The 13225-nt window shown below is 33.3% G+C and overlaps 1 protein-coding gene across 1 annotated transcript; it reads right to left on the reverse strand.

Annotated features, from left to right (window-relative positions):
- Positions 1 to 7016: 7016 nt before the first annotated feature.
- On the reverse strand, positions 7017 to 10247 carry LOC102663043 (homeobox protein rough sheath 1). Its single transcript, XM_014773081.2, has 5 exons — positions 9688 to 10247; positions 9392 to 9563; positions 9028 to 9119; positions 8512 to 8558; positions 7017 to 7401 (listed from the first exon to the last, which is right to left on the reverse strand). The coding sequence occupies exons 2-5, from the start codon at positions 9497 to 9499 to the stop codon at positions 7250 to 7252; spliced, it is 399 nt and encodes a 132-aa protein (XP_014628567.1). The 5' UTR covers positions 9500 to 9563; positions 9688 to 10247; the 3' UTR covers positions 7017 to 7249.
- Between the last annotated feature and the right edge of the window lie 2978 nt (positions 10248 to 13225).

Genomic DNA, 13225 nt, shown 5'->3' on the forward strand with positions numbered 1-13225 from the left:
AAGAAAGCCTTCTTCAAAATCTTATGGCTTTCACTCTTATCCAAGGAAAGACCAAGCCCATGGAATTTTGGGGGCTGCACCTTCAAAACCCAAGAAAGATAAGGGTAACACCATAGAAAAGCAACCCCCTAAGGCTAGTATGCAAGAAAAGACTAGCTCTATAAAGTGTTTTAAATGTCTTGGAAGTGGACACATTACTTCTCAATGCCCCACCAAGAAAACCATGATTATGAGGAGCCAAGACATTTATAGTAGCCAAGATGAGGCTACTACTTCACCTTCCTCTAGTGAAAGTGAAGAAGCAAAAGGGGAAGAATCTAGTGAAGAAATCTACCCCCAAGAAGATGGATAACCTTTAATGGTTAAGAAGGAGTGTAAGGAGGTAAGTGTCTCCTCCAAGAGGTTAGCTAAGAAGTAAAGACATTTTTAAATAAAGACAAATATTAAAGAAATTTCCCCTCTTAGACAATCTCCACATTTTGTCCTTTGTAAAAAGACACTTGTTAGCATTGCCACACCTCTTAGGCTTGAGTTTAATCCTCAAGTAAAGGAGTTGTTGGATGAGGGTTTGGTTCACAAGAGCGAGCTTAAACCCTTGTGCTTTGTTGGTGCCCAAAATATGTATTATTAGGCACCAAATCCCTAAAATAGGTGGTATGATGAATGTTTTTGAGTGGTGCAACCCTCTTTTGTAAAATCATTCATGCACCCAACATCTTCATGATTTGTGTACATAGGGACTTATTAGGTACGTTTGTTCTTATTTTTAGTTTCAATACAAACTTAGGTACTCATATGGGACACCTTACTCATATGGGACACCTTAGGTTTGTCATACTTTTTGGTAGGAATAATCAACATGAAAATACAGAAAAAGGTATATTTTATTGCATTACTTTTCTTAATTTTTTTAAACAGTGATCAAGGGGTTCCCATGAACCCTAAGAGAATAAAGGTCATTCCTGAGTGGCCCACTCCACCATGTATAAGGAAAATTTGGGGCTTCCATGACTTAACAAACTTTTACAAAAGGTTTGTCCCATATTTTTCTATACTTGTAGCACCACTCATTGAGTTGGTGAGGAACCATGTTCCTTCATGGGAAGATGCCCAGGAAATGGATTTTCAGACCTTACCTTACTTCAACATACCAAACACCACTAATATATATGTTTTTGTTCTTTTTACATGTGTTGAGGAAAAAAGCTCAGAGTTTCAAGAATCTCGGGATTTGAGGTCAAATCCTTTTCAAGGGGGAGGGAATGAGGCAATCCTACCCCGCAAGGGCATTGGATAGACTCCAAGTAGATTGGGCCAGAGATGTAAGAGAAGGCCCTAGGGTTCTCTTGAGCCTTAGGGTAGATTTCGAGCCCATGGGCTAAGTATGAGCCCACTTATCTTTGTACATATTAGATTAAGGTTTCATTATTTTTGGGCCTTGTATTTAAGGCTCCATAATGTAGGTAGGGTACCCTAGAAATATAGGATTTTTCAGCCCTTGTATTTTAGGACACCTAGACTAGTTTTTGTATTAGGGGTAGTTTTGTAATTTCACATACATTAAGTGAATATTTGATGTGTGTGTTGGAAAATAAATTTAATTGAATTGGGAAAAGCCCAATCCAATTAAATTTTAGAGGGGGAGGTGAGCATTTGCTTGCTACACCCCATTGTCACATCATATAGTTACACTTTGTGCATGTCCTTCATGCTTTACATGCCTCATGACACCTAAGCACACTTAATGGAGAATCTTAGACTTGATCTTCAATTAGTGGGCTGAACCATAACTAAAATTCACTAATCATAAGTAGTGAAATTTTGGCTCCAAAATTTGGCTCCATAAATTCAATTTCAAATCCAAGTGAAATTTGAATAGAAATTCAAATTTTTCTCCAATTTTGTGTGACACTTAGGCTATAAATAGAGGTCATGTATGTTCATTTTTTTCAACTTTGATCGTTTGAAAATTAAACTTCAGATTTCAGTGCTCTTTTAGAGCATAAAATTTCGTGCTCTTCTCTTCCTCTCCCTTCATTCATCTCCTTCTTCCTCCAAGCTCTTATCCATGGCCTCCTATGGTGGTGAGCTTCTTCTAGACGCATCTTCTCCTTGAAGTGGCATCTCCTCTCTCTCTTCCTTCTCCATTCCGCTGCCATTCATCTTCGAAGAAGCAAAGGAATTCATTGATGAAGAAGATCCTGGGCCTACAAGCTCCAATGGAGCTTACATCATAGGGTTGGGTTCGTAAAAGCTAAAAATCACAATAATAGAAATTACATACATGGCATCTATGGTTTTTGTTCACCTCCAGCAAGTGCACCGGATCGCGCAAGTAGTATAAAACGATAAGAACAGAGTATCAAACTCTCGGGGAACTTATGTTATTTGGTAAAGCCATTTCAATGAATAGGTGTCTAGTGTAAAAAAAGATGTGTTTACTATGAACAGGTGTGTAAGCTAACTATTAAAAAAAAAATATGTGAGTAATGATGTGTAAAGACAAAAAGACGACACGTTGCTCTTCCTAATAGGTGCCTGATGTTAAAAAGATATTCTCTACTTAATAATGCTTATGCGTTCTATGGTGTCTCCTGAAATGCTAAACCTCGATTCCTCATGATAGTCTAGTCTAATCCTGATCAAGCATCATCCGCAGATTCCTCTTGTTGGACTAAACTCGGCCAGGACCGCATTAAGACAAACATACAACAACTAGGTTACCATACCCCGATCCCTTGTGATAATACGACAAACTAGCCTCGTCCTATCAAGTTCTAAGAATCAGACCAGTTTCCACTATTGAATGATCCTAAAAACACATGCGTCTACGTGATCAAGGCAAAAGCATGGTAGAATGAAGTTCTAATAGCATAGCAAACACACAAAACATCATTAAATAGATAAAAAGATATTTACATCAAGTACCTACAAGGAAGATCCAACAAAGGATTTAGCTTTCCATAACTGGGAAGCTTCCATTACAACAAAGAGAGGAGAAGGATGAAATATTGAAGAAATACAAGTAGTGGGGATGTCTCCTCCACCTTTAGAACCTCACAATCACTCACAAACTCATCTTAAGCTCTCAGGATGGCTTCATCTTCAAGCTCTGGTCTCTACAGATCTTCACACGACAAAATCTCTCAAACTCTCTGGAACTTGGACCTTTCTCTCTCTAGAACTCTCTAGACATGCAGAAGCTTCAAGAAAAGGCCAAACACCCATCAAAAATCTGATTTCAGGCTTAAATAGGTGGCTTTGTTCGTGCTCGTGCACTTAGCGCAATTTTGAACCGCTTAGCGCACATTAGTGAATTTCGGCTTAGTGCGGCTTTTCTCACTCAGTGGATGGACTGAAGCGGTGCGCTTAGCGGGATGGCCCTTCGCTCAGCGAACAAGCATAGCTCATCCTTCTTCTAGATTCTTCCTCGCACTTAGCCGAGGAATGTTGCGCTCAGCAGATGGCTCGTTAAGCCATCATATTGGCTTAGCGAGAGGGTGAAAATCAGCACTTCAAAACTTTCCTAATTAACCTGAAATTGAGAGAAAATGATTATTAAACACACAAAATGAAAGTACTAAGTATTTATTACCTATCTTTAACCAAAAGTAATTACAACACTACAAAATAACCATAAATTGAAGGAGTTTGATACAATTTACACAAGTTTTATACACAAAAGTTAGTCGTATTCATCAACTAACAGTTATACATTAATAAATAATTTGAATTACAGTTCCCTAACAGTTTAACCAATAATGGCTTCCATTGTATCCAGTTTTTAGTATTAGCATGCCAGAACCACAGACTAAACTGTCATGTAGAAATAAAAACCCCTTTTAGTCTTTTGTCATGCACTAATCGAAGAAAAAAGATTTCTCAACAACAACATTACAGCTACTTGAATTCTGAAAAGATATTTTCCAAGTAATATTCTTTGTTTGTAATAAGATAGAAATTTAAAAACCTATAGTACTACCATATGATCTTTTTCACTAGCCAAATTTTTCCAAGGAATAATCATAGATAATTTTTTGTTACACGTCTAGGAAACTTGCCTTGATAAAATGTTAAATAAAAAACCATCAAAATATCTTAACACAGAATCTTAGATTAAGATTTACTTCAAATATCCTCACTTGGACAAGTGAAGCACCAACTATTAAATAGTTCATTATTAGATGTCAAACAAGCAACGAACACTTGTAGGAAGCATGGTGCCTTCAGTTCTAGTCATGCCACAAGTGTTCTTTATTTGTTTGACATCTTATGGGAAGAAAACTAAACTTCAAGTGTTTCCTTGTTTGACTTATATGCCACAAGCATTCCTTGTTTGCCTTGAACTTAAGGGAACAAACCATTCCACTTCAACAAAAGCATGCTGAAGTCAAAGTAAAATAAACAAAATACAAGCATTCCAGCTTGAATTTTTAGTCAAAGATTAAATAAAAAAACTAAAATTGATCTGGAAACAAACAAAAAATAATACAAACAGAATAGGAACTCATAAGAATAATAAATAAATCTATTATGCAATGCAACAGAATATAAATAACAAACAAATTCACTTTAAAACCTTGCCATTTATCCAACAACTTATCTTTAATTTAATTTAAAACAGTGATATAACACATCAACATATTATAAACGATGTCTAAGTAATATTTTTAAAAATATTTTCAAATTAGTAATTAAAAAAAAATTGTCCAATTATCTTCTTGATGTAGAGGGAATTATAACAATCCTAAGCCCATAATTCATTGTACCCTTGAAGACCACACTTTATGGTGAGGACCGAATTCAAGTTGCTAGTCTTCAAAAGCCACTTCAAGCTCTTATCTATCTAGTATACCTCATCACATTCTTCAACATCTGAGTCTGCACATTGATAGTGAGAAATTGTACAAAAGGTTATACAAAATATCAATACTAAATACTTAATAAATAGTAGTAAGCAAAGAAACCACCTATATGAACTGCCATATGATCTTTTTTGCTTGCCGATTTTCCCCCAAGGAATAATGATATATATTTGTTACATCTAGAAAACAAGCCTTGATTAAACGTTAAATAAAAAACCATCAAAATATCTCAGATTAAGGTTCACTCCAAATATCCTCACTTGGGCAAAGTGAAGCACCAACTATTAAATAATAGTTCATTATTGGATGTCAAACAAGCCAATGGACACTTGTAGGAAACACAGAGCCTTATGTTCTATAGGTCATGCCACAAGTGGTCTTTGCATGTTTGACATTTTATGGGAACAAACCATGCTACATGTGTTGCCTTAACCTTATGGGAACAAACCATTTCAGCTTTAACATTTTTTTTATCGGCCAATGTCAATTGTTGTTAGTTGTTTGTCAATGGAAAAACTGAACCCACAACCTCTTCTCCTCCCCCCGCCCCCTTCTCCTTTCACACTAAGTCAACCTTATAACTCCAACATAAGTCATGCTGAACTCAAAGTAAAATAAGCAAAATTCAAACATTTTAGTCAACGATGGGAAATTGTTTCATAGTTCAAACTCGTAAAAATAGAAAAAATATGAAATCAAATCACACAAATTTTTTCATGCTTTCAATCCAAAAGTAGGAATCTGAAACCAAGAGGTGAGACCCAAAATTTCAAAAATCACATGTTCAAAACTAGTGCTATAGCATGCAACAGCTGAATTTTTAGTTAAAATATAAAAGTTAGAAAGATATCATTTTCTAAGACGGTTTTTATCTAAAAACTGTCTTAGAATAAAAATCATCTTAGAAGGGTATCTTTTTAAGACGGTTCTTAGAAAAACCGTCTTAGAGTATTCTTCTAAGACGGTTCTTAGCTAACAATAGTCTTAGAAGAGTACCCGAACCATCTTAGAAGGATATTCTTCTAAGACGATTCTTAGTTAAGAATTGTCTTAGAATATACACTTTCTAAGATGATTTTTTAAATAATTGTCTTAGAATATCTTATTATAAAAAAAATTAAAAATTCTAATAAAATAATAAAAAGGGAAAATTCTAATAAAATAGTACATAAGGTTAATAACAAATTTTCTATATGAATTCTACCACTACTACATAAAATTAGATAATCAATATTCAAATACAAGGAATCTCAACTAAAACAAAACCATAAGGTTCAATATTGTGAGGGCTCCTTCCAAGACCTATGGTCCTCGGAATGATGGAGTGTATGAGAACAATCAAGGGGCAATATAGTTCATAAAAAGAGTACACCATATAAATACCTATGGACCATAAGTCACTAATCTTTAGAGGTGTAAGACCTCTATAGAGATGCTTGCTTCTCCCAACCAGCATCATTAGGTATGTCTACCATTGGAATATATTCATCATACCCAGACAAGTTGTTGGCATAGCTTGTTTTTCCTACTATCTTAGCCTGACAAATAACACAAATGCGAACAGCTATTATATTTGGGACAGAATATGCCAAATCCTATAAACAGGTTCCTTAACATTTTATTTTGATCATCCTTGTGATATTTTCAAGTATTGCAGAACAATTCTAATTATTGTATATTTATATGAATATAATACACAATATAATATGCCCAAGAATTAATGAATTATGAAATAAAACTTGATTGCCATTTATTTTTTAGCAAGGAGTGTTCATAAACTAATCCAATTCAGTGCAAACCAAATAAATCAAAAAACTAAAAAGAAAATAATATATATGTGAAATTACTGTGCTAATTAATTTTTTTATGGTCTTATTATCTAAATCACGTCTTATTTTTCTAATTTTTTATAAGCTCAATAATTCAAAATTAGATTTGCTTTTCATCTCTAATTTCTTTATTATATAAATCTTGTATTTACATAAAAAAAATATTAAGTTTTAACAAAAAAATGAGTTGGGTAAACAAAAATAAGATACTTCGACAATGACACAACATAAATTACAAAAGAGTTAGGAGGTAACGTGAAAATGTAGTGTATAAGAACTTTTTTAGTAATTTCAATCCCCAATGAGGTGTGTTTGTCCTAGATTTAGAGTGATTGGCTTATGAAATGATGTATGTGATACTTTAAATTAGTTTTTATTATACTTATTGTGTATTTTTGGGTTTATTCACTACTTCCCAGAAAAGTAAAAATAAAACAAACCAATCGCATGGTTTATAAAGGATATAGAATTTTAGTTACCGAAGGGTATGGCCATTTATAATGCCTATTCCACCAATCAAGTAGTTGTTGCCAAGCTTCCTTTGGTAACTTTCCATTATTTTTCTTCTTCAAAAATTCCCTCGAGGCTCCCTAGATATCCACTATACTTATGCAAAAGCTGGACTTTGAGCTCCCGATCCTCAACTTGAGAATCTAGGTTGTTTTCATGAACATCAACCTTATTCTGTGAAGATGTTTCACTTTGACCTTCAAATTGCCACAACAAAATGGAATAAGAATTAAAAGTTATCAGTAAAAACAATTCATGCAAATAAATATTTATTAGGAAAATATTGACATCATAAAATTGCATGTCAGTTATAACTATTGAGATGTAACCCAAAAATACTATTGACATATAATTATATCAAATAATTCTAAATCCTACCAATCCCCTTACTAGATAAAGAAAGTATTGACTTTTTTATAGTTCTAAGAAATTAAATATATTTAATTATTCATTTAATTAATACAATTTTCATAAAGTACTAATTAGAGGATTAGTAGAATAATATGATAAGAATATATATCCAAAATGACACATTTAAGTAAATAAGATAATGTCATAGACACATATTATTAGCTGTTTCACTTTAATTTCTTTTGAAGAATGCAGTTTTCTCCCCTTCTTCTTTCTTTTTAATTGGTTAGTTTTTCTAGAATAAAAATGGGTAAGATAAAACACAACCAAAATGCTAAGGAAACTATGAAACAATACACTAACTAACCTCGTCACTGGCAATCAACAAGTTAAGATATAGCTTTGTATTTTAGGTTCTAATTCGTGATAGTATGAATCACAAATCAGTAGAAAAAAAATAAATAAAGAATTATCACTATTATAAGGACAATAACTTAATAGAATGGATCAAAACTTATGGAGAACACTTTCATAGTGTCAACGTTATTATCAGCTCCAATCCAATCTTCATAATTCTAAAAAATGGTGAAGTGATGCAAATTTTGAAAAATCCATTTTCTATATAAGATCTGTCTATCTCTTAACTAATCGCAAATGAATAATTAATGAAACCCCTTAGAACAATATTTGACATTAAAATTTCAGCATATTTTATAATCATATTGCATTACAAACTTATAATGAGAAACAACATATTAATAAGAAAAAGGAAATAACAAAAATAGTTTTAAAATAATAATACAAATTGTAATGGATAGAGAAATTGACCACAAAATAAAGAATAATAAAGATTAAGAACATGAGAATTATGAAAGTTGCACAACAAGAAATCATGAATATATGAAACATAAAAAGGACATGGAACTAAATTTCAAATTAGAATAAGCAAGTCAAACCTTGAATCCTTGGCATGTGTGAGATCACTATTGCTTGGATATTCAACCTACACAAAGTCCAATATCAATATTGTTATATAAAAAATATCTCACAGTATCTTGACTATATCTTAGATTATCTCCTAATTAAGATTGATTTCCATATTTGCTTATATTTCATTATTCATTCCCTCGTTTAACTATGATTGTGTGTCTTGTATTAGTATAAATAATGGTAAGTGTTATAACTTAAATGTTTTGTAATACACCATATCAAGTCCATCAACTTTAGAGTATTCAATATCCATTCTCTCCTTTTCCCCCCTCTATACCTAAAACCCTATAATTTCAATTTTCAACAAATATCAGAAATATAGACATAAATGCACACAAAAAGAAAACACAATTGCAGACAAAAAGGGAGGCAAAAAGAAAATGCAAGCGAAATCTCGATTCGCAATTCCTGTTCATGTACTTATCTCCCAGAATGGCCAAAACCCAAAAGTGAATAGAATATGAATAGGTAGAAAAACTTACATTTTCTGAAACTGCTTGTCAATAGGCCTGGAATCTAAAGATGACATATTATCATAATTCCATGAAGAGTGTGAACTGAATCCAGCAGCAGGCTGTAGATATTTCAGGGGAAAAAAGAATTGACACCAATAAACAATCAAAACCAGAATTCAAGCACATTAGAGCAAAAAAATTGGAAGTTTTGTGCAATTTACACAATTTCTTCACAAAGACATTTTGACAAACAAAAAAAATAAGCAAACAAATGAAAATTTCCAAGCAATTCATGTTGCACCTAGTTGAGATACCAAGGCACAGATGCAAATAGGTTGAGAATTTTCAGTATCCATAAATTTATACTAAAACATTATCTTCAAGTCCTCACCTGTATACTAACAGCCAACCATTCCAAAGATGAATTCACTGAACTCTGCAAAGCCTTATTGAAGCCATTTTCTTCAAGGAATGGAGCTTTTAAATGTGAGTCATTCATTTTTTCCACCAGGCGTTTAAATTCAGGCTTCAAAGATTCAAGCTCATCCAACACAGCTCACGATCTTTGCAATGGACAAATGATAGAAAAGGAGAACAGGACCAAATATCAAATATGAAAACATCAAATAAGAGAATAAAACAAACACACACACATCTATCATAAAAAGTGGCATGGCAGTTTCTCACCTTCCTATATGCTGCTCTTTCATTGGGTATCAGAGTTTTTAAGGAGAGGATAGTCGAAGAGACCAACAGAAGAGATTTCAGAGAGGTCGAGGACGAAGTTGCCAATGGCGACGCCATGACGAGGAGGCAAAGCAGATTGGGCCTTGAAGACTCCGTAAGGGAGGTTCTGTATGGGGAAGTGAGAATCTGGGTGGACCAAAATGAAAGATTGCAGCAGGCCATGGTACTGTACACAGCAGAAATCCAAAGCACCGTGAAAGAACACGAAAAATAGAAGAAAAAACATTTAATTGACCTCAACGACTTAATTAAAAGGAGTAGTGCCAACTGTCTCAGCAATGATGTCGAGAACCCAATTGAAGACCTTAAGTAGCTCCCCTTGTGTCGTGGAGACCTCGCCGTTGGCAGCGGCGGTGGAGGCATTGACGAGGATGATGCGATCAAGGTAGTCTAGTGGCGTGTCCTCGATTCGGATCTTGGCGTGAAGGGACAAAGAAGAGAAAGAGACACAAAGAGAGTGAACCAACTCCCTCAGTGTCACGACGAAGAAGTCGAGGTGAAAAAGCTCAACCAGTGCGTTGCCCGATAAGAGAGAGAGAGAGAAGATACAAAGACGGTTTTGTAAAACCGTCTTTGTACATGATTCAATTACAATGGTTTTTCGAACCATCCTTAAACTCACAATTTTAAGACGGTTATTCGAAAACCATCTTCGTTATTAATAAATTTATTACAATATTACCACCAAATATTCTTTAAAGACGGTTTTTGGCCAACCGTTGTAGTTGGCACATTGTAATAAATATTTTTTGTAGTAATGTATGTCGTGCAACAGAATATAAACAACAACAAAATTAATTTTAAAACCATTCCATTTTGCCCACAACTTATCTTTAATTTCATTTAAAGCAGTGATATAAGATATCAAAATATTATATAAGATGTAGCAGTAATATTTTTAAAAATATTTCCAAGTATTTATAAAAAAAAATTAGGAACCCAAAAAGTAAAAAAGAAAACATATATACAAGATAAACAAAAAAGAAAACAAATATACAAGATATAATAACAGCTGAACAATTTCATCATCTTTACAACATTTCAAAACAAAGATTGGATATAACATCATGAGCATCAGTAAAGGATTAGCACTCAGCAATGAAAATGGATAATGGGGGACGATAACCAACAATCAATAGGAACACATAAGTTGTCAGATTATGAACACAACCCAAAAAGAATATTTGCAATGCTTGAGTAGAGAAATTAGCAGTAGAATTCAAAACTTGCAATTTATAAAATAATAACAAGACTTTGTCTATGAGAAAATCCAATTAGAGGCTTAGGTCCTTTAAAATAATTCACATTACTAATTAAGGTACTCATCTATCCTATTTTGGTTGCAATGTGGCTAAGGAGAAAACAATATCAAGGTGAGATAGAGAAAGAAAAAGATACAAGATAGGCTAAAATATAATTTCACAAATTTAACGCACCCTTTTTAAAATATAGCTGAAAAGTGGAATTCAACAAAAAAAATACCTAAATATAGGAACCAATTCACTGCTAACATGAAAAAAAAAAGATTTTTCCTTAGGCAAGGCTTTAGTAAAATTATCAGTCAATTGATTTTTGATTTTGTGTTCCTATAAATTCAAGCTCTCGGTGGAAGGTTAGGGTTTAGGAGAGGATTGGAGGTGAGTGAGAAGAACATAGCATTGCCATCCACCATTGTTTGGGAGAGAATTGGTGAGTATCTTGAGGTTGTTGGTGAGGAATAAGAATTGAAAAGATAAGAGTTGGCTAGTGAGGTTTTTGACCATTGGGTTTGTGTGGCAAGTTTATATTCTACCCCTTTCTATTGCTAACCTTCAAATTTAAATTCAATTAGTGAGAGCTTGTAACTTCTAATAGAATTTCATAATAGCCGATTAATTTGTATGCTTTTGGCCCACTTAGAATTTCATATAGTCTAACTTGAAAGTGGGACAAGACAACATTGTTGGTGTGCCAAAAATATGAAAACGAATGAAAAAAAGGTAAAAGAGAAATATAAATACGACCAAAAATCATATAATCAATAAAGTCCAAGAATAAATTAGAGATACCAAATAAAAGACAATTTTTTCCCAACATCTAAATTTTTAAATAGGTAATCTATAACTAATAATTAATTAAATATAATATATATATATATAAAAGAGAAAATAATATATTTAAAAAAATAACTGAGCACAAATTATCCTTATTTCTAATCTCGAGATATCATTTTTCACACATATTTACATCATGACATTCATCTCATACCTGCAAAATTATTTGTACTTGGTTATTGATGGTTCAATAGAGCTTAGAGAATAGAATGTCAGCAAGAGATTTAAAGATTATTGACCCAAAATTCAAAGTTAAAGAGATCATGCAATGATGACAAATGACATCTTAGACCCTAGAAAAGGTCATGTCAAAAGAGCATTAGAGACAAGTTTCAACATCAAATTGAAAAAGTATTGATTTAGAAAGAGAAAGTAGTTTTATAGTGCGTTTGGATAGAGAATTTTAATTTAGGAAAGTAATTTATCAGAGAATTTAAATTTCTATAATCTAAATTTATTGTTTGGATGTTTTTTTGCTAAGAATTTAAATTTTTGGAATTTTAAACAACTAAAAATGTGGAATTTCAATTTCCTTCTAAAAGTTGAGAAATTGAAATTTTGTTCTTGATAGAAGAATCTTCCAAAACATTCACATATTTCCTTTATAACATTCATCATCTCTTCCACCTGAAAGTTCCCAAAATCTCATTCTCGAACTCGCTACTCTTCCCTCACGCCAATGATCCTCTTCTTCAAGAAACACCGTTTGAGCTTGTGGAGCATCGATCGGGTGTGGGCGTAGGGTGGCATGTAGAACTGCACCCGCAAGTCAGGGGAGCAGCCGTTGCTACCCATCACGCGACGGAGGTGCTCGTTAGTGCGAATGGCCTGGGTCATGCCTTGCACTGTTGACTGAATGTTGTGGTCGAGTATGGTGGTGTACGCCGTCGTGTCCCGGTTCTCTTGCGACTTCCCATGCCGCATCAGTATTCTTCTCTTTAGAAGCACAACACACCAACTATATCTTCTCTTCTCTTTGCATTCATTTTCTTTCACTCTCATAATTTTAATTGTTTTTTATCCAAACACAAAATTTTAAAAATAAAAGAATTTCAATTGAAGTATTTGAAATTCTTAGAATTTAAAATTTCTCAAAATTTCAAATTCTTTCATCCAAACACACTCTTAACCTTAAAACACGAGCATTTAATCAAACAGAATGGACAAGTGAAATCTTGGGTGAATGAAATCAAAAGTTTCCATTACTGGATAGGTTATGTGCCAAGAAACATTATATTCACAATAAGGAAAGAAATAACATTGTAAGACACAATAACCCATAGACATCCAAAACTAGGCACTCGTCAATAAGTAGGAATTACAATTAATCACATCCAATTGATATGTGTAATATGATGCAAAACCATAACCAAGAACTCATATTT

This window comes from Glycine max, chromosome 2 (genome assembly GCF_000004515.6).
Source record: "Glycine max cultivar Williams 82 chromosome 2, Glycine_max_v4.0, whole genome shotgun sequence".
NCBI lineage: Eukaryota > Viridiplantae > Streptophyta > Magnoliopsida > Fabales > Fabaceae > Glycine > Glycine max.

Bases quoted from the DNA above. Each gene is read 5' to 3' on its own strand.
- LOC102663043 (XM_014773081.2), bottom strand. From the start codon at position 9,499: ATGAATGACTCACATTTAAAAGCTCCATTCCTTGAAGAAAATGGCTTC. The intron at 9,120-9,391 runs GTGAGGACTTGA...AAATATCTACAG, and splicing joins GGTTGGCTGTTAGTATACAG to CCTGCTGCTGGATTCAGTTC. The intron at 8,559-9,027 runs GTAAGTTTTTCT...GACTTTGTGTAG, and splicing joins GACAAGCAGTTTCAGAAAAT to GTTGAATATCCAAGCAATAG.